The 26,056-nt window shown below is 43.4% G+C and overlaps 1 protein-coding gene across 1 annotated transcript; it reads left to right on the top strand.

The window, feature by feature from the left end:
* Positions 1-4,016: 4,016 nt before the first annotated feature.
* Positions 4,017-24,168, top strand: LOC116979516 (adiponectin-like). Its single transcript, XM_033031030.1, has 3 exons — positions 4,017-4,148; positions 18,669-19,083; positions 23,432-24,168. The coding sequence occupies exons 2-3, from the start codon at positions 18,702-18,704 to the stop codon at positions 23,950-23,952; spliced, it is 903 nt and encodes a 300-aa protein (XP_032886921.1). The 5' UTR covers positions 4,017-4,148; positions 18,669-18,701; the 3' UTR covers positions 23,953-24,168.
* Positions 24,169-26,056: the final 1,888 nt, after the last annotated feature.

Below are 26,056 nucleotides of genomic sequence, written 5' to 3'. Positions count from 1 at the left end.
CGGGCCGGTTCAAACTCCGCGGCCCGGGGCGGTTGAAGCTGCCGGCTGCCACCCTCCAGTCCAGCAGATGCAGCTGTAGTTGCGGGAGCTCCGGAAAAACAGGTCACCAACCTGTGACCTGCAAGCTCCCAACGATCTACTGGCCCGCGGCCGAGGCTCCAAAGTCGGGTCGGAAGTTGGGTCGCCCCGCAACCACAGCCCCGAAGTCGGCCAGCCTCGTGGCTCTGCCTCCAGAGCCTCGAGGTCGGTCCCAGTTGGAGGCCGCCAGCTCCGCGATAGGCCTCAGCGCAGACGGACACGGAGACGGGGGATACGGCAAGAAAGGTCGCATTACCCCGAAGGAAGAGTCAAAAAACATGTTACACCCACCCCCCCACACATACACAACTAAATAAACCGAAATAAACTGTAAATACGGGACAAAAGAAAACAAAAAAAGGAAAGACAACGGACTGCAGCCGAGCCTCAGCTGCAAGGCAGCGCCGCCACTTCCGGAATTGAGTTGAGAGTGAGAAATTGCGAGGGAGCGTAGCGACTGAGAGAGGGAGGGTGTGGGGGGGGGGGGGTGGGTGTAGGGAGATTTTGCATTTTTCAACTTGAAATTGTGCAATCTGGTGCATACTGTAGCGAGTTTTTTAACTTACAATTGAATGCAACATTTATGCTTCAAATTGGATTAGGTATGAATACGGTTAGGCTAAATTACATTCCTAATTACATTCCACAGTAGAGCCACACTCTGATCAACAGGTGCAGCACATGGATGACCTTAGTATATTCATGTATGGAAATCAGATTATAATTCATGCTGTTATGCATGTATATAGAGAAAAAAACAGAAACAAGGCAAGAGTCAGTCTTCCACCACTGTCCTGCACAAATAAATCAATGAACCTTACCCTTTGACTATAGTAACAAGACGGAAAAAAAGGCCACATATTCAATCATATATGGTTCAATGAAATTAAGATATATATGTAAAACATATATATGCAAACAGGCCCTTCAGCCCACCTAGTCCAAACCGACCATACACCAGTTCAATCCTACATGCCAGGGACAGTTTACTGAAGCCAATTAACCTACAAACCTGCACTTCTTTGGGATGTGGGAGAAACCGGAATATCCAGAGAAAACCTATGTGGCTATAGGGAGAATGTACAAATTCTGTACAGACAGCACCCGTAGTCAGGATCAAATCTGGGCCTGTGGTGTTGTAAGGCAACAACTCTACCGCTGCGCCAATGTGCCACCCCATTAAATAATTTTTTCTGTAATATATTTATTATGGTGTCACGCCAATAAAGATGAACACATGATTTTGATTTCTGCCCTGAGTTGGATAACACACATCTCCAGTCATTGTGTTTTATGGCTGGTTTTCAACCTCTTCAGTCTGAAGGTTTCAACCCGGAACATCGCCCATTCTTTCTCTCCAGAGATGCTGCCTGTCCTGCTGAGTAATCCAGCTTTTTGTGTCTATCTTCAGTTTAAACCAGCATCTGCAGTTCCTTCCTACACACATTGTTAAGCGAAACACGTCTTATCCTCATAATATTATTCACCTCAACTAAGCCTTTGCTGCAGAATATACAATCCCAGTTATCAAATCTTTCTTCAAAGTCCTGCCAACATCTTCATAAATCGCCCCTGGATCCTCTCCAGAGCAATTGCACCCTTTCTACAATGTGTCATAGTCTTACAACATGGAAATAGGTCCTTCATCCCAACTTGTTCATGCAGATCAAGATGCCCCATCTAAACTAGTCCCATTTATCTGCATTTGGCCCATATTCCTTTCAAACTTGTGGGTGCCAGTGTGTGGGTGTGTGAGAGTGTGTGTCAGTGAAGTGGCGACAACTTCAGGAGCAGAGAATTGGCGATGCCCGGGGAGCGTTTTCCTCCCTCCCCTCCCCGTCTCCTCCCCCCCGCACCCCCCCCCCCAGGGAATGTGGGCCGGCCCAGGTGCTCTGTGATCAGAGGAGGTGAGGGTCAGTGATTGGTGAATGTGGAGGAGATCTGGAAGCCTTGGGCAAATTTAATTGTTCGTGACTTTATTTATTTATTTGTTTATTTATTTAAATTTGATCGTGAGAAATTTGTGATCAGTGTGAGAGCGTGAGAATTTCATGAAATGCGTGAGTCTCACGCTCAATGCGTGAGAGTTGGCAGCCCTGGTAATACTGTGACAAAGCTTGGAGCATATTAAGTGGAGATACAATCCTACACCCTACATACATTCCAGTATGGATTGTCAGCAGTAATGGTGTCATGCAATGGGTGAGAGGGAGGGGTAAGGGGGGAAGCAGAGAGATGAGGAGGTAGAGAGAGAATGGGGAAGAGGGAGAAGGAGAGAGAGAGAGAAAGAGAGAGAGAGAAAGAGAGGGAGAAGGGATAGAGATAAAGCAACATGCTGGAGTAATTCTACGGGGCAGGCAGCATCTCTGGACAAAAAGGACCATAGTTCTGTAAGATTACTGTAGGTCAGTAAGATTGTATGGCCGGCTGAATTTAAAAAAATGAGAGTCTGTGTGTTGTTATGAAGGTCAGCATTATTGCCCCTCCCTGACTGTGCTTGAGAGGTGGTGAACCACGGCTGTCCTTCAGTAGCGGAACAGGTCCTTGGTCCCACAACATCTGTGCCAAGTTAAACTAATCTCTCTGTCTGCATGTGATCCATATCTTGCCCATCCCTGCATACCCATGCCACTACCTAAAAGCCTCTTAAATAACACTATTGTATCTCTTTCCATCACTACTTCTGGCAGCTCATTCCAGGTGCCCACAACTCTCTTTGTGAAATACCTGCCCTGCACATTTCATTAAGTTTCCCCCACTGACCCTAACCCTAACCCTAACCCTAATGTCCTCAAGTCTTTGTAATTTTCACGCTAGAAAAAAAAGGTTCTGCTCGCCTATCATATCGATGCCTTATAATTTGATATACTTATATCAAGTCTCCCCTCGACCTCTGATATTCCAAAGAAAACTGTGTTTGCAGACCTGTTATGCTGCTGTAAGTAAGAATTTCATTATTCCGTTTCGGTACGTAAGACAATTACTCTCAAACTCTTGAAATGTGTTTCTCTAACTTACTAATTACTGGGGGCAGAGGTAGGGAGAATCCCAACCCTCCTGCTCCCCGCTCATTAGGAATTCTCAATGAATGTAGGCTGTTGCACTTCTGCCATCAGCCACCACTCACTGGCCCTTCAGCACGTGAGACAAAAAAAAAGTAAGAAAAGATCAGAAGGACCCAGACCAGTTTACTCTGGGGCCATGATAGTTTTCATAAATCCTCCAAGTCAAATCCAAATCAACCCCAGTTATTAGGGAGGGTCTGAAAAGATATTGAAAGGCCCTCTATCAAAACAGACTTGAGCCTCTTGACTGTGGCTGTCTCTTGACAGAGATTTAAATCCTTTATTCCCTACTCTCCCAAATTCACTGCCCTCTCAAAGCCATTGTTGTATAAAACTGCCGATTCGATTTTCGTAATTGAAATAAATGAAGTTGGTCTCTAGACGAAGCTCACACTGTCTCTCCAGAGTGTGCTATTTTTACCTGTCAGCTGTGGAACCGCAGCCTATGAGCTGACATGACCTTTCTGAGCAGATGCAAAGATCACTTTGGGAATGTGTCTAAGTATAGTGCTGCCTTGTGCCACACACTGCAACGTCCTATAATGGTCAAAAGTACAATTTACTAGTACTCTAAAGGCACCGAAACACTAATAATCACAAATATAAAAGTAATGATACAGAAAACTTGTCAGGTGAATGATGTTAATATCCATTGTATTGCCATGCACTTTTACAATCAAAAGATGTGGATTAACAGATCTGACTTCATCTCATTGGGAAAATATTTTAAGTAACTTTTAACATGTATTGCAGATTACGTGTTTGATTTTTAATTGTCAGCGCTCCTGGGGAAAGGGAGGAGGAAGTAAAGGCATTTAACAGGCTTATAAAAATGGCTTTGAATGATGACCAAAATATCAACCATCAAATGGGATCCTGGTTCCAAGTGACAGACATTTCCATGTGTAGAAGCAACCGGACGATTACACCCCCATGTGACATCAGCCCTGGATACTTTGCCAGGAGTCAGCTCCTAGTAACAGGGAAGAACAGCGGGACAGACAGGTAACATTTTCTATTCTAAAATATCCCTCTCATTGAGAATTATTTTGAGTTTATTTTGGAACAAATACTTATTTTATGCTTGTTGTTCTAATCTACTGTATTCAATGATCATTTGGGTGTTATTTAACTTGCCTTTCTCGAACACTGTAGTGGCTAGGTTAAAACTGCAGTAGAACATTGCTTTATACATTTCAAAACAGACCAATTTTGCACTGTCAGCTTGAATTATTTGATCGTGAGCCTTGTTGGATGATTGTATAAATAAACATTTGTAGCATGTGAACATAAACGATTGTAGTGTTAACTTAGAATATATGCAACAATTAAAAAACTACGACTGATTAAGGGAAGGCAGGCATTGCAAATATGTGCTTGAAAATACAACATTTTATGTCAGTAACATTATCCCATTATCAGCCAGGGTTAAATGACCAAAAAGTGAACAAATGTGCAAGATTCATAGATTCACAGAGTTACAGCATGGAAACCGGCTTTATAACCACCATGAAGCACCCATTTTTACACTACTCCTACCATAGCCTATTCTCTCCACATTCCCATCAATCCCGCCCTAGGTTTTACAACGCACATTCACACAGTAGTCTACTAACCCACCACCTGCACGTTTTTGAGATGCGAGACAAAACTGTAGCTGAGATTAAGACTACAGGCTGCACCACACTCCCTGATGACCAACGTTCCACCTACCCTCACTTCCCTTTCCAAGATGTTGAGGACTGGGCTGGTTGACATCCCACACCTGGCGGTCCTGAGGCAAAGAGATCAGGCTCCAAGTTATGACTAGGCCTCAAACAGGGTGTCCTGAGGCGCCACCCCACCCTTGTAAAAAGTCATTGAACAGATTTGAAGATTTTAATAGAAACTATACAAATGATTATTATTTTTTAAGTGTAAAACTTAAAAGATGTTTGTGCATTAAAAAATATCACAATTATTTTTAAAAAAAAAGCAAAATATCTATTAAAAATATATACCTGAGGCTACGTTTTCCTGTCGGTCTGCAATCAAGTTCTTTCTGAGGACTTCTTTCTTTAAGGGTGGCACAGTGACACGGCTGTAGAGTTACGGCGCCAGAGTCCCGGGTTCGATCCTGACTACAAATGCTGTCTGTATGGAGTTTGTATGTTCTCCCTGTGACCGTGTGGGTTTTCTCTAGGTGATCGCGTTTCCTCCCACAGTCCAAAGATGTGCAGGTTTATAGGTTGATTGACTCTGGTAAGATTGTAAATTGTCCCTGGTGCGTAGGATAATGCAAGTGCACGGGGTGATCGCTGGGGTGTGCGGTTTTGGTGGGCTGAAGGGCCTGCTTCCATACTGTATCTCTACCATTCCTCCATGTGTCCTCCCCAGCATAACGCAGTGGCTGGTTGCAAAATGCATCTGATCTTTCTTCCCAGAATATGAGTGCTCCGCCACTGAACTGAATGTTGACTCCAGTGTGGAGTGGACATTTAGATACACCATCATCTGAGTTTCTGAGTGTCTTAAACTCCTGCGATTGGCCGTGAATGCACTGAAGTCTGATACTACCAGATGTATGAACGTCTGCTAGCCCGATCCATCAATATTGCCAGATAGCCAGGGATTAGCTCTGCAATAAAATGTGGTCGGCTTGGATGAGTTGGGCTGAAGGGCCTGTTTCTGTGTTGTATCACTCTATAACTCAAGTGATTAAGTGCACTAGATATGAGCACTTTAGTACTGGCTATACATGAATTGATTGATTATACTTCTAGTGTGACCAGAATAATTTAGTACATCAATTTTAGAGGAACACCTTGGTTAAATCTACCCTCACATTATGAATGAAGTGACCACACAGAATAAGTTCATTATCAATGAAAAAGCTTAACGGAGGGAAAGTTGATGTTGAAGCAATCACTTTCTTCTGAAAATGTCCCCACAACAAGTCAGCAAGAACTGGATTATTACATAAATCACACAAAATATAGCACAGAAAAATATAGGCATAAGGAATGCAGATGCTGGTTTACACAAAAGAAAACACAATGTTCTGGGGTAACTCCATGGGTTAGGCAGTATCTTTTGAAGATTTGGATTAATAACATTTCGGGTCAGGTCCCAGACTGCTTGTAGTAGGGGGGTGAAGCTAGAAAAGAGAGGTGGTGGCTTGGCAAGTGATAGGTAGATAACATTTGGCCCATGTCCCTCTAAACTTTTCTATCCAGGTACCTGTCTAAATGTCTTCTAAATTATGTTATAGTGCCTGACTCACTACATCCTACGACAGCTTACTCATATACCCGCCACCTTCTGTGTGAAAAACTTGCACCTTACATTCCTATTGAATCTCTCCCCTCTCACCTTAAACTTATTTCTTGATTCCCCTACTCTCAAGTTCAAGTCAAGTGAGTTTATTGTCATGTGTCCCTGATAGGACAATGAAATTCTTGCTTTGCTTCAGCACAACAGAACATAGTAGGCATTCTCCATGTAAACAATTCCATTTAACCTATCAATCCCCTCATGATTTTTTGATCTTATACACCTCTATAAGATCACTCATCAGCATTCTATGTTCCAAGGAATAAAATCCTAGCTTGCCAAACCTCTACCTGTAGCTCAGGCCCTCAGCTGCTGGCAACATACTTGTAAATCATCTCTGCACTCTTTCCAGCTTAACAACAGCCTTCCTATAGCAGGATGACTCTATTACTCTATTATGGAGTAAAAGGAGCAAATTAATAATATTAATATATATCAAGTGGGGTAATTAGCGTGAGTGCAGGGGGCGATGGGGATAGTTAGTGTGTGTGACGCTGCATGCTGCCTCCCCCCCCACAACCGCACGTTGGGGGAACAGACCCAACGGGTCTGCACTTGGTCTAGTATGACACTACATTTAAGGAACTATACTTGTTGATCCCTCTGCTCTACGATATTCCCCAGTGTCCCTGTCGTTCACTGTGAAGTGTCCTGGCCTGGTTTAACATTTACTACTTATCTGTGGTAAACTCCATTAACCATTCCCCAGTCCACTTGCCCAACTGATCAAGATCCTGCTGTAACTTTTTAAAACCAACTATAATTATACCCACTCGGTCATCAGCCTCCTCCTCGTGTTTAGCATGCCAGAAAGACCCCATCACATTACATGATCAATTTTACATTTCAACTCAATCCTGTAACACATAAAAAGATACGCATTATACCATGGAATTTCTCAACTGTAACTTTAATTAAAGGTGAAAGCACAGCCAAAATGATCTCAAAATACTGGGAACAATTGATTGAAAGAGCAATTATTCCTTGCAACAAGCAGACAATGGATGTCCAATTAAGCGGATCCAGTTTAGTTTACTTATGTTTAGTTAAGTTTATTAATGTTGTGTGTTCCTCGGTACGGTGAGGTATGTTTGCGTGCTATCCAGACCAAGAAAAGACTATACATGAGCATAATCTATCTGTACAGTGCACAGATAAGGGATAAAGGGTACAACATTTAGTGCAAAGGGACAACAGTAAAGTCTGATAAATTCCCATTAAAGATAGTTCAAAGCTCCCCAAAGAGGTAAATGGGAGCTCAAAACCCATTGACCTATCGCTTGCTATCCTACAATATTTTTACTGCTTAGCTTACTTGGCTGAACAAACAACGAGGATGAATTCCTGCCACCAGTCAGTGTGAATCTTCTTTAGGTAAAATATCAGGTTAATATGCAACAACTGAGTCAGGTTAACCAATCTGACCTTAGACTGGAAGAGAATGCTCCAGTGACTCCTTCAGGGAGCTAACCCAGCAGGAAGGAAAAAGCATGTGGCAGAAAAGGCCAATATATAGTCTATATTACTAAAAGTCTGATCTTGACCGCATTTGGCCCACTGTGCTGCGATTTCCGAGGGAACGCCGCCACCTACGGCCGTCATTTTTGGCCACCTTGCTCAGAGCCCCCCTCCGCCTTCCTGGACTGGAGGACTTTTCCCATCGATGACAAATCAGAGAGATATTAATGTTTTTAAAAAATTCACCATTCTCTCTGCTGCCCCTGCTGGAGAGAGGGGAAGGGACTATAAAGTCAGGAAGTGGTTTGCCTCACTCAGTCTCTGCAAGATGGATGAAGCCAACGGGTCACGTCTCTCTGAGCTCTGAATAACACTGAACACATGTCTACTCAACTGTGAGTCCCCTTAATGTGGCTTGAAAATGAAAATATGGTTTGTTTGAAGTAAAAAGGCACTGCCTGCAAATGGTTGTTTGGGTGCTTTGGCAAAGTTGAAAGGCACTACTTACTGCAAATGGTGGCTTGGGTGCTTTGGCTTGAAGTTGAAATGCACTACTTACTGCAAATGGTGGCTTGGGTGCTTTGGCTTGAAGTTGAAATGCACTACCTACTGCAAATGATGCCTTGGGTGCTTTGGCTTGAAGTTAAAAGGCACTACTTACTGTATATGGTGACGGGTGCTTTGTCTTGAAGTTGAATAACTTTATAATAATAATAACTTTATTTATAGCGCACTTTAAAAACAACCACTGTTGCAACAAAGTGCTGTACATGACTAATCATGGACAAAAAATTATTACACGACAATAAAAACATTAAAAGAGAGAGTAAAAACAATAAAAAAAACATTAAAAACACTAAAACAGGAGCAAAGTCTCATGCAGGGTCAAAAGCCAAGGAATTCGTAATAAGGTGGATGAGTTGAACGTGCAGATAGCTATTAATGACTATGATATAGTTGGGATCACGGAGACATGGCTCCAAGGTGACCAAGGCTGGGAGCTGAACATCCAGGGATATTCAATATTCAGGAGGGATAGAGAGAAAGGAAAAGGAGGTGGGGTAGCGTTGCTGATTAGAGAGGAGATTAACGCAATGGAAAGGAAGGACATTAGTTTGCAGGATGTGGAATCGGTATGGGTAGAGCTGCGAAACACTAAGGGGCAGAAAACGCTGGTGGGTGTTGTGTACAGGCCACCTAACAGTAGTAGTGAAGTTGGAGATGGTATCAAACAGGAAATTAGAAATGCGTGCGACAAAGGCAAAACCGTTATAATGGGTGACTTCAATCTACATATAGATTGGGTGAGGAAGGGTTAGTTAGCAGTCTTGTTGTACGTGCCCCCTTGGGCAAGAGTGACCATAATATGGTTGAGTTCTTCATTAGGATGGAGAGTGACATTGTTAATTCAGAAACAATGGTTCTGAACTTAAAGAAAGGTAACTTTGAGGGTATGAGACGTGAATTGGCCAAGATTGACTGGCAATTAATTCTAAAAGGGTTGACGGTGGATATGCAATGGAAGACATTTAAAGACTGCATGGATGAACTACAAAAATTGTTCATCCCAGTTTGGCAAAAGAATAAATCAGGGAAGGTAGTGCATCCGTGGATAACAAGGGAAATCAGGGATAGTATCAAAGCGAAGGATGATGCGTACAAATTAGCCAGAAAAAGCAGCATACCGGAGGACTGGGAGAAATTCAGAGACCAGCAGAGGAGGACAAAGGGCTTAATTAGGAAAGGAAAAATAGATTATGAAAGAAAACTGGCAGGGAACATAAAAACTGACTGCAAAAGGTTTTATAGATATGTGAAAAGAAAGAGATTAGTTAAAACAAATGTAGGTCCCTTGCAGTCAGAAACAGGTGAGTTGATCATGGGGAACAAGGATATGGCGGACCAATTGAATAACTACTTTGGTTCCGTCTTCACTAAGGAAGACATAAATAATCTGCCGGAAATAGCAGGGGACCGCGGGTCAAAGGAGTTGGAGGAATTGAGTGAAATCCAGGTTAGCCGGGAAGTGGTGTTGGGTAAATTAAATGGATTAAAGGCCGATAAATCCCCAGGGCCAGATAGGCTGCATCCCAGAGTACTTAAGGAAGTAGCTCCAGAAATAGTGGATGCATTAGTAATAATCTTTCAAAACTCTTTAGATTCTGGAGTAGTTCCTGAGGATTGGCGGGTAGCAAACGTAACCCCTGGAGTATTGCGTACAGTTTTGGTCTCCAAATCTGAGGAAGGACATTATTGCCATAGAGGGAGTGCAGAGAAGGTTCACCAGACTGATTCCTGGGATGTCAGGACTGTCTTATGAAGAAAGACTGGATAGACTTGGTTTATACTCTCTAGAATTTAGGAGATTGAGAGGGGATCTTATAGAAACCTACAAAATTCTTAAGGGGTTGGACAGGCTAGATGCAGGAAGATTGCTCCCGATGTTGGGGAAGTCCAGGACAAGGGGTCACAGCTTAAGGATAAGGGGGAAATCCTTTAAAACCGAGATGAGAAGAACTTTTTTCACACAGAGAGTGGTGAATCTCTGGAACTCCCTGCCACAGAGGGTAGTCGAGGCCAGTTCATTGGCTATATTTAAGAGGGAGTTAGATGTGGCCCTTGTGGCTAAGGGGATCAGAGGGTATGGAGAGAAGGCAGGTACGGGATACTGAGTTGGATGATCAGCCATGATCATATTGAATGGCTCGAAGGGCCGAATGGCCATTGTGAAAAGGACCCGTTTACTCCTACTCTTTGCTTCCTGTTTGCCAGCCAGTTCTCTATCCACATCAATACTGAACCCCCAATGCCGTGTGCTTTAAGTTTGTATACTAATCTCTTATGTGGGACCTTGTCGAAAGCCTTCTGGAAGTCCAGATACACCACATCCACTGGTTCTCCCCTATCCATGCTACTAGTTACATCCTCGAAAAATAATTAGAGGATGTTACTTACAGCAAATGGTGGCTTGGGTGCTTTGGCTTGAAGTTGAAAGGCACTACTTACTGCAGATGGTGGCTTGGGTGCTTTGGCGTGAAGTTGAAAGGCACTACTTACTGCAAATGGTGCCTTGGGAGCTTTGGCTTGAAGTTGAAAGGCATTACTTACAGCAAATGGTGGCGTGGGTGTTTTGGCTTGAAGTTAAAATGCACTACTTATTGCAAATGGCGGTTTGGGTGCTTTGGCTTGAAGTTGAAAGGCACTACTGCAAATGCACTTACTTCCTGTTTGCACTGTATATTGATTTTAGATTAAAAAACGCTACCTTGCGGCTGTGATTTTTGGCCATCTTACTCAGTCCCCCTCTGCTCAGCAATTCCCATCAATTAAAAATAAAAGTGTTATTAGTGTTTAAAACATTTTGGGAATCTCTCTCCTGTCAATCATGCCATGAAGGCCACACCTTTTACGGTGGGAGGGGGAGGGGTTATAAAACCCGGAAGTGTGTGTGTGGCTCAGTCTCTGCATGATGGGGGAGGGAGAGGTCACGACTGTCTTTGGCCGCCAACTTCCAACATCGCGGAGCTGTGGCTGCGGGCGTCCGGCCACGGGCGGCGCTGGATTTGGAGCGCCGCAGAGCCAGGGATCGAGTTCGCCGGGGTCGGAGCTCCAACCGGCGCGGCCTGAGGACTACGAGTGCCGCGGTCTCCGGTCTCCGGGGAGGGGACAGCCGCTCCAGACTTTTCCAAGCCGCTGAGGAATGTTTCACCCGACGCCGATGTTCCATCTTTACGGCAAGAGGGCCCTGAAAATCAACGGACTGGCTGCACAGCCACAAATGGGCCCCGACCTCGGGTGTTTCACAGAGGAAGAGGACTTAACTTTCTGGTGCCTTTCCCCCACAGTGGAAATGTTTTGATTCTGCTGTGGGGGGATGTTTGTGTTGAACTCTATAATATGTTGTGTCCATTTTTATTTATTTATTTATTTTTTTAAACCTTTTTCTATGGTTTGCAATGGAACTTATTATTTAAATTATGTGAAGCACTTTGGGGTCAATGCAAGTTGACTTAAAATGTGCTATATAAATAAAGTTTACTTACTTACTTACTGCTTGAAGTGGTATGAAACTGCACTGAATTTGGTGGCCTTGCACCCTGCTGAAAGTGGTATGAAACTGCACTTGAATTTGGTGGCCTTGGATCCAGCTTGAAGTGGTATGAAACTGCACTTGAATTTGGTGGCCTTGCACCCTGCTTGAAGTGGTATGAAACTGCACTTGAATTTGGTGGCCTTGCACCCTGCTTGAAGTGGTATGAAACTGCACTTGAATTCGGTGGCCTTGCACCCTGCTTGAAATTGTAGGAAAATGGATTTGAATTTGGTGGCCTTGCACCCTGCTTGAAATGGAATTTCAAGGAATAGCCATGAGTCAACTGCCAGCCCACCAGCCGTGAGTGAACTGCCAGCAGATCAGGCTTGAGGGACTGAGCTGCCACCCCAAGAACCCATACCAGCGCTCCAGGAAGCCCCCCCCCCACTGGCCACCAGTATTGGAATTGGTGGAGAGGTGGAATATTGCTTTGGGGGACCAGCCCTCCCGTGTGAACATGGGACCCAACGGGTCCCACTTAGTCTAGTGTTTATTTATTTTTACTTTTTTTTCTTGCCCTTTACGGTGGGGAGAAACCTTCCTTAATCTATCCGAGAATGGATTTATTCCTTTGTTCACTAGTGGTCCACCCACCATCATGAAACTCAAAATGAAACGCTGCAGACAATGGAAATCTGAAATAAAATCAGAAAATGCTCATGTTCACAGACCTGAAACATTAACTCTATTTTAATTGCAGGTGCTTCCTGACCTGATGAGTGTTTCTAACATTTTCTGTTTTCATTTAACTCAATGGTCATATGTAGGGTTTGGTTCTTGCCATTTCTTAATTGAGATCAGGACCAGGCTTCATAATTAACCAGGCATCAAGTCAAACAAGTTAAATTGTCATATGTACAATGTACAATACAATGAAATTCCGTATCTCTGGAGAAAATGGACAGGTGATGTTATGGGTCAAGTCCCGACCCAAAACATCACATCGATTTTCTCCAAAGATGCTGCCTGCCCCGCTGAGTTACTCCAGAATTTTGTGTCCATCTTTGGTAGAAATGAACAATTCCTTTTTACCAGGGACCACTGTTTAAGAATAATGGGTAGGCCATTTAGAACGGAGATGAGAAAAAACGATTTCACCCAGAAAGTTGTGAATCGGTAGAAAGCAGTGGAGTCCGATTATCTGGATGCTTTCGAGAGAGAGAGTTAGCTAGAACTCTGAAAGATAGCGGAGTCAAGGGATATGGGGAAAAGGCAGGAACGGAGTATTGATTGTGGATGATCAGCTACGATCACAGTGAATGGCGGTGCTGGCTCAAAGGGCCGAATGGCCTCCTCCTGCACCTATTGTCTATTGTCTATTGACTATTATATTTCTGTGCTAGATTTCTGAAATTCTATCTTGATATATTTATCCATATTTCATATGGTGCTCAGACAGTTGGCAACAATTTCACATTCTTTCTTTGCTGTAATTATTGTTGACCTTGGCAATCAGAAAATTGCCCACTGGTCTTCTACTTGGCTCAATTTATTTTCCTCCTGTTCCACAGGTTTTGTTCATTTAATACGTTTTTTTCTATGTAGTTCAAGTTTGGCAATGATTATAAAGGAGTTTACAATCAGTGCCAAAGCTGAAAATAATGACTGCTGATGTGTGGTGCATTGCTCTGTGGCCATATGTACAAGCTGAGAACTTCTCTACTGTAATCATGCTTCAAGAATAGGATCACATTCAAGCTAATAGGACACTGAGCCATAGCTTCAAATTAATAGGATGTACCTTTAGAAAGTAGATGAGGAATTTCTTTAGTTAGAGGGTGGTGAATCTATGGAGTTAATTGCCACAGAAGGCTGTGGATGCCAATTAAATAGATATTTTTAAGGCAGGGATCGACAGATTCTTGATTAGTACAGGTCTCAGGGGATATGGGTGGAAGGCAGGAGAATGGGGTTGAGAGGGAAAGATAGATCAGTCATGAATGGCCTAATTCTGCACCTACAACTTATGAACAATCAACATTCTTCATATTAGAACATATCCTCATATCCTCATCAACATATGAACCATCTACATCGGACTTCAGATACAACTCGGACTCCTGCCACCTGCAGATGGCCAAAAATCACGGGGAGAACGTACAAACTCCTTACAGACATCACCCGTAGTCGGGATCGAACCCGGGTCACTGGCGCTGCATTTTGTTGTAAGGCAGCAACTCTACCGCTGTGCCACCGTGACCGCCCTAAGGGGGGCAGAGGGACAGAGCCATCTATACTTGCTGAGGAGGCTCCGCTCTTTCAACATCTGCAGTAAGATGCTGCAGAGATTCTATCAATCCATGGTGACCAGTGCCATCTTCTTCACTGTTGTGTGCTGGGGTAGCAGGGAAAAGGCCGCGGACACCAACAGAATCAACAAGCTCATCAGGAAGGCTGGTTCCATGGAGTTGGATTCATTGGAGGTGGTCTTGGTAAGGAGGATGCTCCTCAAACTGCAGAGTATCTTTGACAATACCCCCTCCATGACACACTGGTCAACCTGAGGAACACCTTCAGCAACAGACTGGTTCCACCAAGATGCAGCATAGAACACCACAGGAGATCTTTTTTACCATGCGGCTACCAAACTGTAAAACTCTCCCCCCTTTTGTTGTGGGGTAAACTGACAGCATGAACCTACTACCCTTTAATGACTTTTCCACTCCATCATCTCCATGTCTTTTTATAAATGTCTCACTCACGGCATTCCTTTCATAAATCCGTGCTCTCTCTTTCAGCCACCTCACCTAACGGTGAATTTCACATTTCACCATTGCCAGGAATGCTTTAATTATGTAGAATACTTGCGTTTGTATAACGCCTTCAAAATTGGAAAATCATCCAAACACATTTCACAGGAGCTTTATAAGTGAAAATCCAACATTGAACCAAATGAGATACAGAGATTATTCGTCAAAGAGGTAGATTTTAATAAAGCAGTTGAAATGTGGAAAAAGAGGAAGAGAGATTTAGAGAAGAAAATTCTTAACTTAGACCCAAAGGAACGAGCTGCTTTTACAATTCTAAAGTGAAGGTTGGGGGGACGGTGGGGGTGGGGGGGGGAGGGGCAGAGGAACAACTCCAGGACTGCTTGGAGTCTGTCGACTGGGCAATGTTCAAGGACTCGGCAACGGACTTGAACAAATATGCCACAGTCGTTACAGACTTCATTAAGAAATGTGTGGAGGACTGCAACCCTACAAAAACCTTCCGAGTGTTTTTCAATCAGAAACCTTGGATGAACTTTGAGATCTGCACTCTTCTGAAGACCAGACACCGGGCATTCATGTCCGATGATACAGTGGTCTACAAGAAGTCCAGATACGACCTTGGTAAGGCCATCAAAAAGGCCAAAAGGGACCTGCTCCAAACTGGAGGGTGAGACAGATGTTCGGCAGCTGTGGCGGGGCCTGAATGCAATCACCTCCTGCAAGGCGAAATCAGGAAGCAGCTCGAATATCGGCGAAATATCACTCCCTGACGAGCTCAATGCGTTTTACGCACGCTTTGATAGGGAGAATACTGATGTGCCTTCCCAAGCCCCCATTCGCTGTGATGGTATTTCAGTCACAGTCACAGAGGCCGACGTCAGGAAATCCTTCAGAGGCGTGAACCCTCGAAAAGAGCCTGGACCTGATGGTATACCCGGTCGTGTTCTAAAAACCTGTGCGGACCAACTGGCTGGAGTTTTTACGGACATTTTCAACCTCTCACTTCTGAGGTCTGAGGTTCCCACCTGCTTTAAAAGGGCATCAATTATACCAGTGCCCAAGAAGAGTTAAGGGCATGTCCCACGAGCATGCGACCTGCATGCGGCAAGTGCGACCAATCCGGAAGCGGGGGCCGCGCGGAGGTCGAGTGATCCCCGTACAGGGCCGGTCCCACCAGCATGCGCCTGCATGCGGCGAGCACGACCAAATCGGAAGTGGGGGCCGCGCGGAGGTCGAGTGAGTGACGTGAAGTTCGAGCGAAGTCCGCGGGAAGTTCGTGGGTGACGTACGGCATCAAGATGCTGTGTACAGCGTCGAGACGCTGCGCACGCCCGTCGAGGCGGTGGTTACGGCGTCGAGGAGGCTGCGGGCCGGCAGGCCATTGCCGCGCGGAATTTTTGAACACGGTCAGTTTTTCGGAGCCCAGCTATGTCGGGACCAGCTCCGCACAACTCCATACGGCTCTGCCGATCAAAGTGGGACCGGCCCCGCGAGGCCGTATGGCTCAAGCGATCACGTTAGGTCGTGCTTGCCGCATGGAGTCGCTTGCTCGTGGGACAGACCCTTAAGGTGATGTGCCTCAATGACTATCTACCAGTGGCACTAACGCCTGTGGTGATGAAATGCTTTGAGAGGTTGATCATGGCGCAAATCAACTCCTACCTCGACAAAAACCAGGACCCACTGCAGTTCGCTTACCGCCACAACAGATCAACGGTGGATGCGATCTCACTGGCCCTCCACTCTGCTCTGGACCATTTGGACAATAAAAACTCATATGTCAGGCTGTTATTCATTAATTACAGCTCGGCATTTAATACAATCATCCCCTCCAAGCTGGTTACCAAACTGGCAGAACTGGGTCTCTGCGCAGCCCTCTGCAATTGGATCCTCGACTTCCTCATTCACAGACCACAGGCTGTCTGTATTAGTGGAAATGTGTCAGCCTCGATACCAATCAGCACGGGAGCACCTCAAGGCTGCGTGCTCAGCCCCCTGCTGTACTCACTCTATACTCATGACTGCGTAGCCGGTCATAGTGCAAACTCCATCATCAAGTTCGCTGACGACACCACTGTTGTGGGACATTTCACTGATGGGGATGAGTCAGAGAATAGAAGAGAGATCGAGTGCCTGTCCATATGGTGCCAGCACAATAACCTGGCCCTCAACACCAGCAAAACCAAGGAACTGATTGTGGACTTTGGAAGGAGTAGGATGGGGACCCACAGTCCCGTTTATATCAAAGGGTCGATGGTTGAAAGGGTCAAGAGCTTCAAATTCCTGGGCGTGCACATCTCTGAAGACCTTTCCTGGTCCGAGAACACTGATGCAATTATCAAGAAAGCACATCAGCGCCTCTACTTCCTGAGAAGATTACGGAGAGTCGGTTTGTCAAGGAGGACTCTCTTTAACTTCTACAGGTGCACGGTAGAGAGCATGCTGACCGGTTGCATCATGGTTTGGTTCAGCAACTTGAGCGCCCTGGAGAGGAAAAGACTACAAAAAGTAGTAAACACTGCCCAGTCCATCATCGGCTCTGACCTTCCTTCCATCGAGGGGATTTATCGCAGTCGCTGCCTCATAAAAGCTGGCAGCATCATCAAGGACCCACACCATCCTGGCCACACACTCATCTCCCTGCTACCCTCAGGTAGAAGGTACAGGAGCCTGAAGACTGCAACGACCAGGTTTAGGAATAGCTACTTCCCCACAGCCATCAGGCTATTAAACTTGGCTCGGACAAAACTCTGAACATTAATAGCCCATTATCTGTTATTTGCACTTTAACAGTTTATTTATTCATGTGTGTATATATTTATATAATGGTATATGGACACACTGATCTGTTCAGTATTCATGCCTGCTATGTTCTGTTGTGCTGAAACAAAGAAAGAATTTCATTGTCCTACCAGGTACACATGACAATAAACTCTCTTGAATCTTGAATCTTGCTTTCACCAAGGAGAAGGACTTGGAGAACAGTGAGATCAGTTTGGTGGATGCTGATATGCAAAGGTAGTTCGAGATTAAGAAGGAGGAAGTAATGGGACTCTTGAAGACCATTAAGGTGGATATATCTCCAGGACCTGATTGGAACCTATCCCAGGTTATTGAGAGAGGAATGAGTGAAGATTGTGGGTGCCTTGACAAATATCTTTGCTTCTCCTCTAGCCAGAAGCATGGTCCTGGAGGACTGGACTGAAAATTAAGAAGGGAATTATAGACCAGTGAGCCTCATGCCAGTGGAAAGGAATATATGGAGAGCTTCATTGGTATTGGATCTACTCCCATTTGGAAGGGAATGGGTTCATTAGAAAGGGTCAGCATGGTCAACAGGTCATGTCTTGCTAACGATCAGGTTTTTTGAAGAGGAGACAGGGTGATCAATAAGGGTAGAGTGGTGGGTGTTGTCTATATGGATATTAGTAAGCCATTTGATAAAGTCCCCCATGGTAGGATAATCCAGAAATTTAAAGGAGATGTGTGGAGCAAGTTTTTAAACCTCTGCTGGTGAATGCCTGGAATACTCTGCCGGGGGTTGCAGTTGAGGTAGATATGATAGTGGCTTTAAAGAAACTTTGTGATATGAACTTTTGGGGTATGGAGAGGCAGAAACTGGAGGCATATGGATTATGTGCAGGCAGACAAGAGCTTGTCTTGGCATCATATCCGTTACAGACATTGTGAGCCAAATAGCTTATTCTTGTGCAGTACTGTTCTATGCTCTATGAGTTTAACATGAATAAATCAAAAAATGTTTCTAATATTTGAAGAGTTGATAACCAAACTGCATAGAATGATGGTGATCAACAGGAGAGCTCATGGCAGCATTATGAGGAAGTCTAGTTGGTCATAACGATGGGCTTCATGATGGTCCATTGCATTATGCTTTCCCATGATTCACTAAGAGGGTTTTTTTAACATGAAGTGTTTATATGTATATTATAGGTTACTTGGAACGGAGCTTGGTGACCAATCAAGATGTTATTTAAACGACTCCTCTGGCTGGTGGTATTTATTGGATTCAGCTACTGTGATGAAACAAGTGAACAACCGGATGTTGCTGACGTTGAACCTGAACTTGAAGCTGACGCTGACGCTGACCCTGACCCTGACCCTGAGGCTGAGACTGAGGCTGAGGCTGACCCTGAACCCGAACCTGAACCCGAACTTGAACCTGAACCCCCCGTCGACATTAGTCCACCGGAAATTCCAGCAACACCTCCGCAAGAAGCTCCTCGAGTTATTGAAGGTTGCCGGAACTGGATGGCAGGAATACCTGGCAGTCCTGGCCACAATGGCATCCCTGGTAGAGATGGTAGAGATGGCCGTGATGGTGCAAAGGGAGAAAATGGGGCAACAGGTAATGGAGATAGAGACGCACACTGAGTGTAGTTGGAGTGTGTGACTACAGTACTTTGATGGGTTATAATTTTGCATTCTTTTGTCTTCATTGTTACCATCTCCACCCACCTGCTAATCACCCCTCCTCACCTAGAGTCAAGGAGTCAAAGTGTCATACAGATTGCAAACAGGCCCTTTAGCCCAACCTGGCCTCGAATAAGATGCCCCATCTACACTTGCCCCTGTTTGGTTCATATCCCTCTAAACCTTTCCAATCATGTACCTGTCCAAATGTCTTTCAAATGTTGTTATTGTACCCACACCAACTACCTCCTCTGGCAGCTCATTCCACATACCCACCATCCTTATGTGAAAAAGATGCCTATGAAATCTTTCCCCTTTCACCTTAACCTATATCCTCTGGTTCTTGATCCCCTTGCTCTAAGTAAAAGACTGTGCATCTACCCTACCTATTCATCTCATGATCTAATACACCTTTATAAGGTCACCCCTCAGCCCCCTGCGCTCTAAGGACTAGTCCAAGCCTGTCCAACCTCTCTCCCTTTAGCTAAGGCCCTCAAATCCTGGCAATATCCTTATAAAATCTTCTCTGTGCTCTTTCCAGCTTAATAACATATTTCCTATGGCAGGGTGACCAGAACTAAACACAATACCCCAAATGTGGCATCACCAATATCTTGTTCAACTGTAATATAACATTCCAACTTCTATATGCAATACCCTGACTGATGAAGGCCAATGTGCCACAAGCCTTCTTGACCATCATATCTACTTGTGATGTCACTTGACCTGTGACTTGTGATGTCCCATTGACAGCATGCATGTTCCATCAGGTAGACCACAGAGTCATGGATCATATGAAAGATTAAGGTTGTCTCATTGAAACTCACTCGGATTCTGTTTTAACACATGCTTTTGAACGTAAACCACCTTAACACAGTTTCCAACGTCGTTTCAGCTATTTTACGAGGGATCTGATTGGACATTAAAAGTAGATGCAGCACATATTTTACATCATTATTCATAGAATCACAGGATAGATGCACATGGATAGAGGGCATTTGGCTTGTCACACATAACATAAGAAATAGAAGCTGAGGCAGCCTCCCAATCCTTCATCCTATTCTGCCATTCAATAAGACGCGGCTGATATCTTTTGTCAGTGCCACTTTATTCCACTAATCTCGTTATTCCATTATATTGAAATTCTTATGATTCCATTTCATATATGAATAATTATACCACTCACACTCCCCACCCTTCCTCCAAATGTCTGAAGATTATTTTCTTTTGGATATTTATCCACTTTTTAATGCTACATTTGAGTGTGTCTCCACTGCTACCACTGGCATTTTATACTAATTGCCCACTTTTTTTAAATAAATCTCCTTTTACTTTGGGTTCTTTTGCCGGGCACATTCATTCTGTGTCCCTTGGTTCTTGGTCCCACCACCAAAAACTATTTTCCTCTATCTTCATGATTTTTAATATCTCAGAACCTCTATTTTTCTCAGGAGAACAATCCTAAACTTCTCCAATCAATCTATGTAATCAATCTCACATCTCTGGAACATTTTTTGTAAACTCCTTTAGTACCCTCCGCACAGCAGTCTTCACTTCTCTCCTAAAGTGTGACCCCTGAACTGAACACAGCACTCTGATTATTTCCAAACCAATAGGGTCACTCTGATTTTCATGTTCTGAGGCTCATTCCATCCATCTTTAAAGCCCAGGATCTGAATCTCGGACCACTTTCAACAAACTATGCACATATAACTAGAGATTTCTCTATCTTATGTTGCTTTCAGAATTATATTATTCTGTATATTTTGCCCCTTCTCAACAAGTGATTCATATTTCCTAGTATTGAATTTTCTTAGCCACATAACATTTTCTTATGTTCAAAGACATGTATTACAACAGGATCTGAGTGAGTTTCAATGAGACTACCTTGATTTTTCACGCAGTCTATCCACTCCATTAACCTATCCATATCCACTTTACTTCTATTAATTTCCTCCTCACATTTCACTATGCCTGCAATTTTCGTGTCTGAAAAACACTAGACTTGTTTTTGTAATTGTGGAACCGTGTTACAAATGCTGCGCACTATGAGATTCACTGCGAACTGAGATGAATAACCAGTTCATCTATTATGTAATAGCAGTTAGACCAGAAAACAATGGAATTAGACCTATATTTACAAATACTTATATTGTTTGGATCAGATGCATTTTCCTAGTATCTATTCTAGAATGGAACGTTGATCTAATTTTGTTGCAATAACGTTTTCAATCAGCATTTCACTGGAAAACATGGTGTAAGAATTGGAAGTGTTAGATGTATTTTCAATACAATTCTTGTGTAAGTAAGTAAGTAAGTAAGTAAGTAAGTAAGTAAGTTTATTGGCCAACTATTCACATGCAAGCAATTTGCCTTGGTGCTCCACCCACAAGTAACAACATGACATACAGTGACAGTTACGAATGACTCAGAAAACACTAAACATTAATAATAATAAAACATTAATGATAAAACACCACTGATCAAGCATGTGAACCAACAAAATACCAGATCAAAGGGAGGCTACAGATTTTTGGCTGTTGAGTAGAGCAACTACTTGTGGATAAAAACTGTTTTTATGTCTGGCTGTGACAGTAGTTGCTAAGGGAGCCTTTTCAATAGCCTGGTTCAAGCAACAAAGGTTTTCCTTCATGGGTTCCTGATTATTGCACCATCTAATATTGCACAACACCGAGTTATTGTGATCAAGAAGGAACTGAACTAGGTTTAGTTCCTTTGTTAGTAGAAACAAAGAGCTGGAGATGCTGGTTTATACCAAAGATAGACACAAAGTGTTGGATGCAGCCAGACCGCTGAGTTACTCCAACACTATGTGTCTATCTTTAATTCCTTCATTGTCCATGTTAGGATTGATGGGACTCTAGAGGATTGATGGGACCTTCAATCTTCTAGAGTTAGATCCTCTGCACCTGATGAGCAGAGGGGGACTGAGTAAGATGGCCAAAAATCACAGCCGTAAGTGGTAGCGTTTTATCTAAAATCAATATACAGTGCAAACAGGAAGTTGTCAAGTTTAGACTTTTAATCATTTGCCATTTCAAAGCAACCACCACCAACCATTTGCTGTGCCTTATTTCAAAGCAACCGCCACCAACCATTTGCTGTGCTTTATTTCAAACCAACCACATTTTCATTTTCAAACCACATTAAGGGCACTCAAGGTCAGTAAAACCACACTCACAGTTTATTAGACATGTGTTCAGTGTTATTCACAGCTCAGACTGAGAGACGTGACCCTCTCGCTCCCCCATCTTGCAGAGGCTGACTGAGGCACTCAACATTTCTGGGTTTTATAGTCCCTCCGGAAGGGGCGTGGTCTTCAGGAGAGGGAATTTCAACATTTTTTAAACACCAATAACTCTTTCATTTTTCATCGATGGGAAAAATCCTCATGTCCTGCGCAGCGGAGGAGGACTCTGAGTAAGGTGGCCAAAAAACCACTGCCGTAAGTCGCAGATTTTTTTCTAAAATCAATATACAGTACAACAGGAAGTGGTCAAGATCAGACTTTTTGTAATATAGATAAACGACTTACCCTTTATTTTGTTCTGATATTACGACCCGTCACGTTGAAGGCGTTGAGGGCATTCGAAGTCGCTTTTTAATTTAATCCAACTATTAAATTGTCAAGCGATTTAAAAAAAAACGGGAACGGAAGTCGATCGATTTTTCTTCATCGACTAATCCGAGGAAATCCCTCTCCGACAAGTGATACAAACCTGCATTTTAATCCCCCCCCTTCAAAGGTGCCATAGTCGCACACGCAGCCAGTGGCAGATCTGCAGCGCCGCTGAAGGTAGGTTTTGTAACCGCTAATGTATGAGCAATGGTTTATGCAGACTTGGCTATGACTCCAAACTCATTGGAGGAGGCTGTCCTCTGTATTGCATCAATGACAGTCTGGAAGAATGGGTCAGCAACTTATTGTCAAATCAACTGATTACCAATTCATTCCCCTGAAATCAATGGAACAAATGATGGGTAGGATCCATGGTGACGGGGGCACCACTAGGCCGGTTACTTCTTTGTTGGCAGTGGGACCACACAGCTCTTTGGTGGCAGTGGGACCACACAGCTGATGGCAACAATGGAACTTGTTGCAAACAGCTATCAAGTTGGGAGATTTTAAAAGTCCATAAATACATTTCAATTCTCAGTGAAAGCGCACCACTCTTAGAAGTAAAACACGAGATGTCAATGTTAAACTGATGCATAAACTGTGGAGATGAATAAATGTCATTCATTGCCTTTCTATTCCTCAGGAGAATCAGGACCAAAGGGCGATGCAGGAGAGCCTGGCACGCCGGGATTAGATGGTAAAGAAGGACTTGCTGGGCTTCCAGGAGATAAAGGAGTAAAGGGAGACAGTGGCTATTCTTACCGTTCTGCATTCAGCGTGGGACTCACCACAAGAAATCCTGTCCCAAACATGCCTATTAAGTTCTCCAAAATCTTCTACAATGATCAAAATCACTACAGTGACGACACGGGCAAATTCAGTTGTCCATTCTCAGGGGTATACTTCTTCTCATATCACATTACTGTCTATACTAAAGATGTCAAAGTTGGCCTGTATAAAAACAACAAGGTTATCATTTTTACTTACGATCAGTTCCAGAGTAATGATGTAGACCAAGCTGGAGGTTCTGTTGCTATACATTTGGATGAAGGGGATGAAGTGTGGTTACAGGTTTATGGAGACAATACATTTAATGGGATTTATGCTGACAACAATAATGACTCCATCTTCACAGGATTCCTTCTGTACCCCGATCTGCATTAAATGGGTTTTATTACTACACTCATAATACAAACACGTGATTTCTATTTAAATGACTTTCAATTTGTCACTACTGATGTTTGCTGAGGCATTCTAATCAAAGTGAAAAATTACTAGTTCGACATTAAGCTTCAACCTTAAGTGAATTATATGCAGATTTCTATAATCTCCTTCCATGGCTGTCAAAAAATAAGCAAATAAAGATTCTTAAACTAAGCATCTTTGGGATCATTATTGCATGAACATGATGACATTTTAATCTGAGATTACTGCCCATGTACGACAAGCACAGTGAAAGTAACAACATAAACTTCAGTGACTTATCCACAGTTGAAGGACAATTATAAATATGAACTATTAAGGCAGAATTTGCACTACTTGTGGACATGGCTGCAAAGTAAGGGTAGTTCTATCCTAGAACATGATATAATTCAGAGTCATATCAATACCTACTACATTTATCACAAAGCACCAGACTTTTATGAACTCATGGTTTCCTGTTAAATTTCCTGGTCGTGGTGAGGGTGAAAATTGACTTGCCAATTTCCAGTGGAACAATAATGTTGGAACTAGTTTATGGGAAATATACCAATGGTTAAGCAAGCTGTCTATTTTCAACAGTCTGATCTTGTGGCTCCATATTTAGAACTCCTTCTTAGCATAAGCAAGCAATACCAGAAGGGATTTGTTACAGACAAGGGACGCTTTGTCGTTCACTTGGTTACTCTTCAGTAGAAGGTTCTAAATTTCAATGAAAGATTACGTTCATAGATTCAGGGAGGGATAGAGCTTAAAAACAGATCCTTCAGCCCAGTGAGTCTGCACTGAACATCAACCAACAATTTACAAAATCCCTATATTAGTCCCATTTTTGTTTCCCCCGCATTTTATGATGGTCACCTTCTAGTTGTTCACTTTAGACTTGGTATGAAAACAGGCTCTTCGGTCCACTGAGCCCATGCCAACCAGTGATCACCTGGCCAATAGTTCTGGGACCAATTGGTTGCACCATATCTGAGGAAGGATGTGCTGGCTCTTGCGAGGGTCCAGAGGAGGCTTACAAGAATGAACCCAGGAATGAGTTTACTGACCTATGATGAGCGTTTGTCGGCACTGGGCCTGTAATCACTGCAGTTTAGAAAAATGAGGGGAGACCTCATTGAAACACACAGAATAGTGATAGGCTTGGAAAGAATGGACGTGGCGAGGATGTTTCCACTAGTGGGAGACTCTAGGACTAGAGATCATAGCCTCAGAATTAAAAGACGTTCTTTTAGGGAGGAGATGAGGAGAAATGTCTTTAGTCAGAGGGTGGTGAATCTGTGGAATTCTTTGCCACAGAAGGCTGTGGAGGCCAAGTCAGTGGATATATTTAAGGCAGTGATACTGTAGATAGATTCTTGATTAGTACGGGTGTCAGAGATTATGGGGAGGAGGCAGGAGAATGGGGTTAGGAAGGAGAGATAGATCAGCCATGATTGAATGGCAGAGTAAACTTGATGGGCCAAATGGCCTAATTCTACTATTCCTTATGACCTTATGACCTTCTATGTTATCCCAGTTTCATACCCCACTAATTCAGCGCGTCAGGCAGCATTGCTGGACAACATAGATAGATGATGTTTTAGTGGAGACCCTTCTTCCGACTCTTCGCAAACCATGAATTAACAAAGGCTACATGATTTCTTGATTTTAAATCTTTCCACTCCCATTTACTACATTATTTATTTCATCTGTGATACTATTTAACACTATCAAAAGATCCACACCCCTGAAAAATAAACAATGTTTCAAAACATCATGTGCACTGCTTTTTTTCCCACACTTTTCTTTGTTCAGAGAAGAAACACTTTAATCTTTGCTGCCCGGTCCCAACAAAGGCAAAGGCAAAGGCAATACAACATAAAAGTCCAGAAAAGTGACGGAAGAAATTATTTTTTTCTATTTGCATTGCTAAGTCTTCTTCTCAACAAGTGTTCTTGCCCAAGGTGAGGAACTTATAACAACGGACTGTAATAACTGTCTAACAGTAAGTAACTACAATCGGAGTTTTTCCTTCTGATTTGAAACATGGGGCTCCAGCGATTTCTAGCTGAATCCACACTGA

The sequence above is a fragment of the Amblyraja radiata genome, chromosome 13 (genome assembly GCF_010909765.2).
Source record: "Amblyraja radiata isolate CabotCenter1 chromosome 13, sAmbRad1.1.pri, whole genome shotgun sequence".
NCBI lineage: Eukaryota > Metazoa > Chordata > Chondrichthyes > Rajiformes > Rajidae > Amblyraja > Amblyraja radiata.
This window is presented reverse-complemented; position numbering and strand designations above follow the sequence as displayed.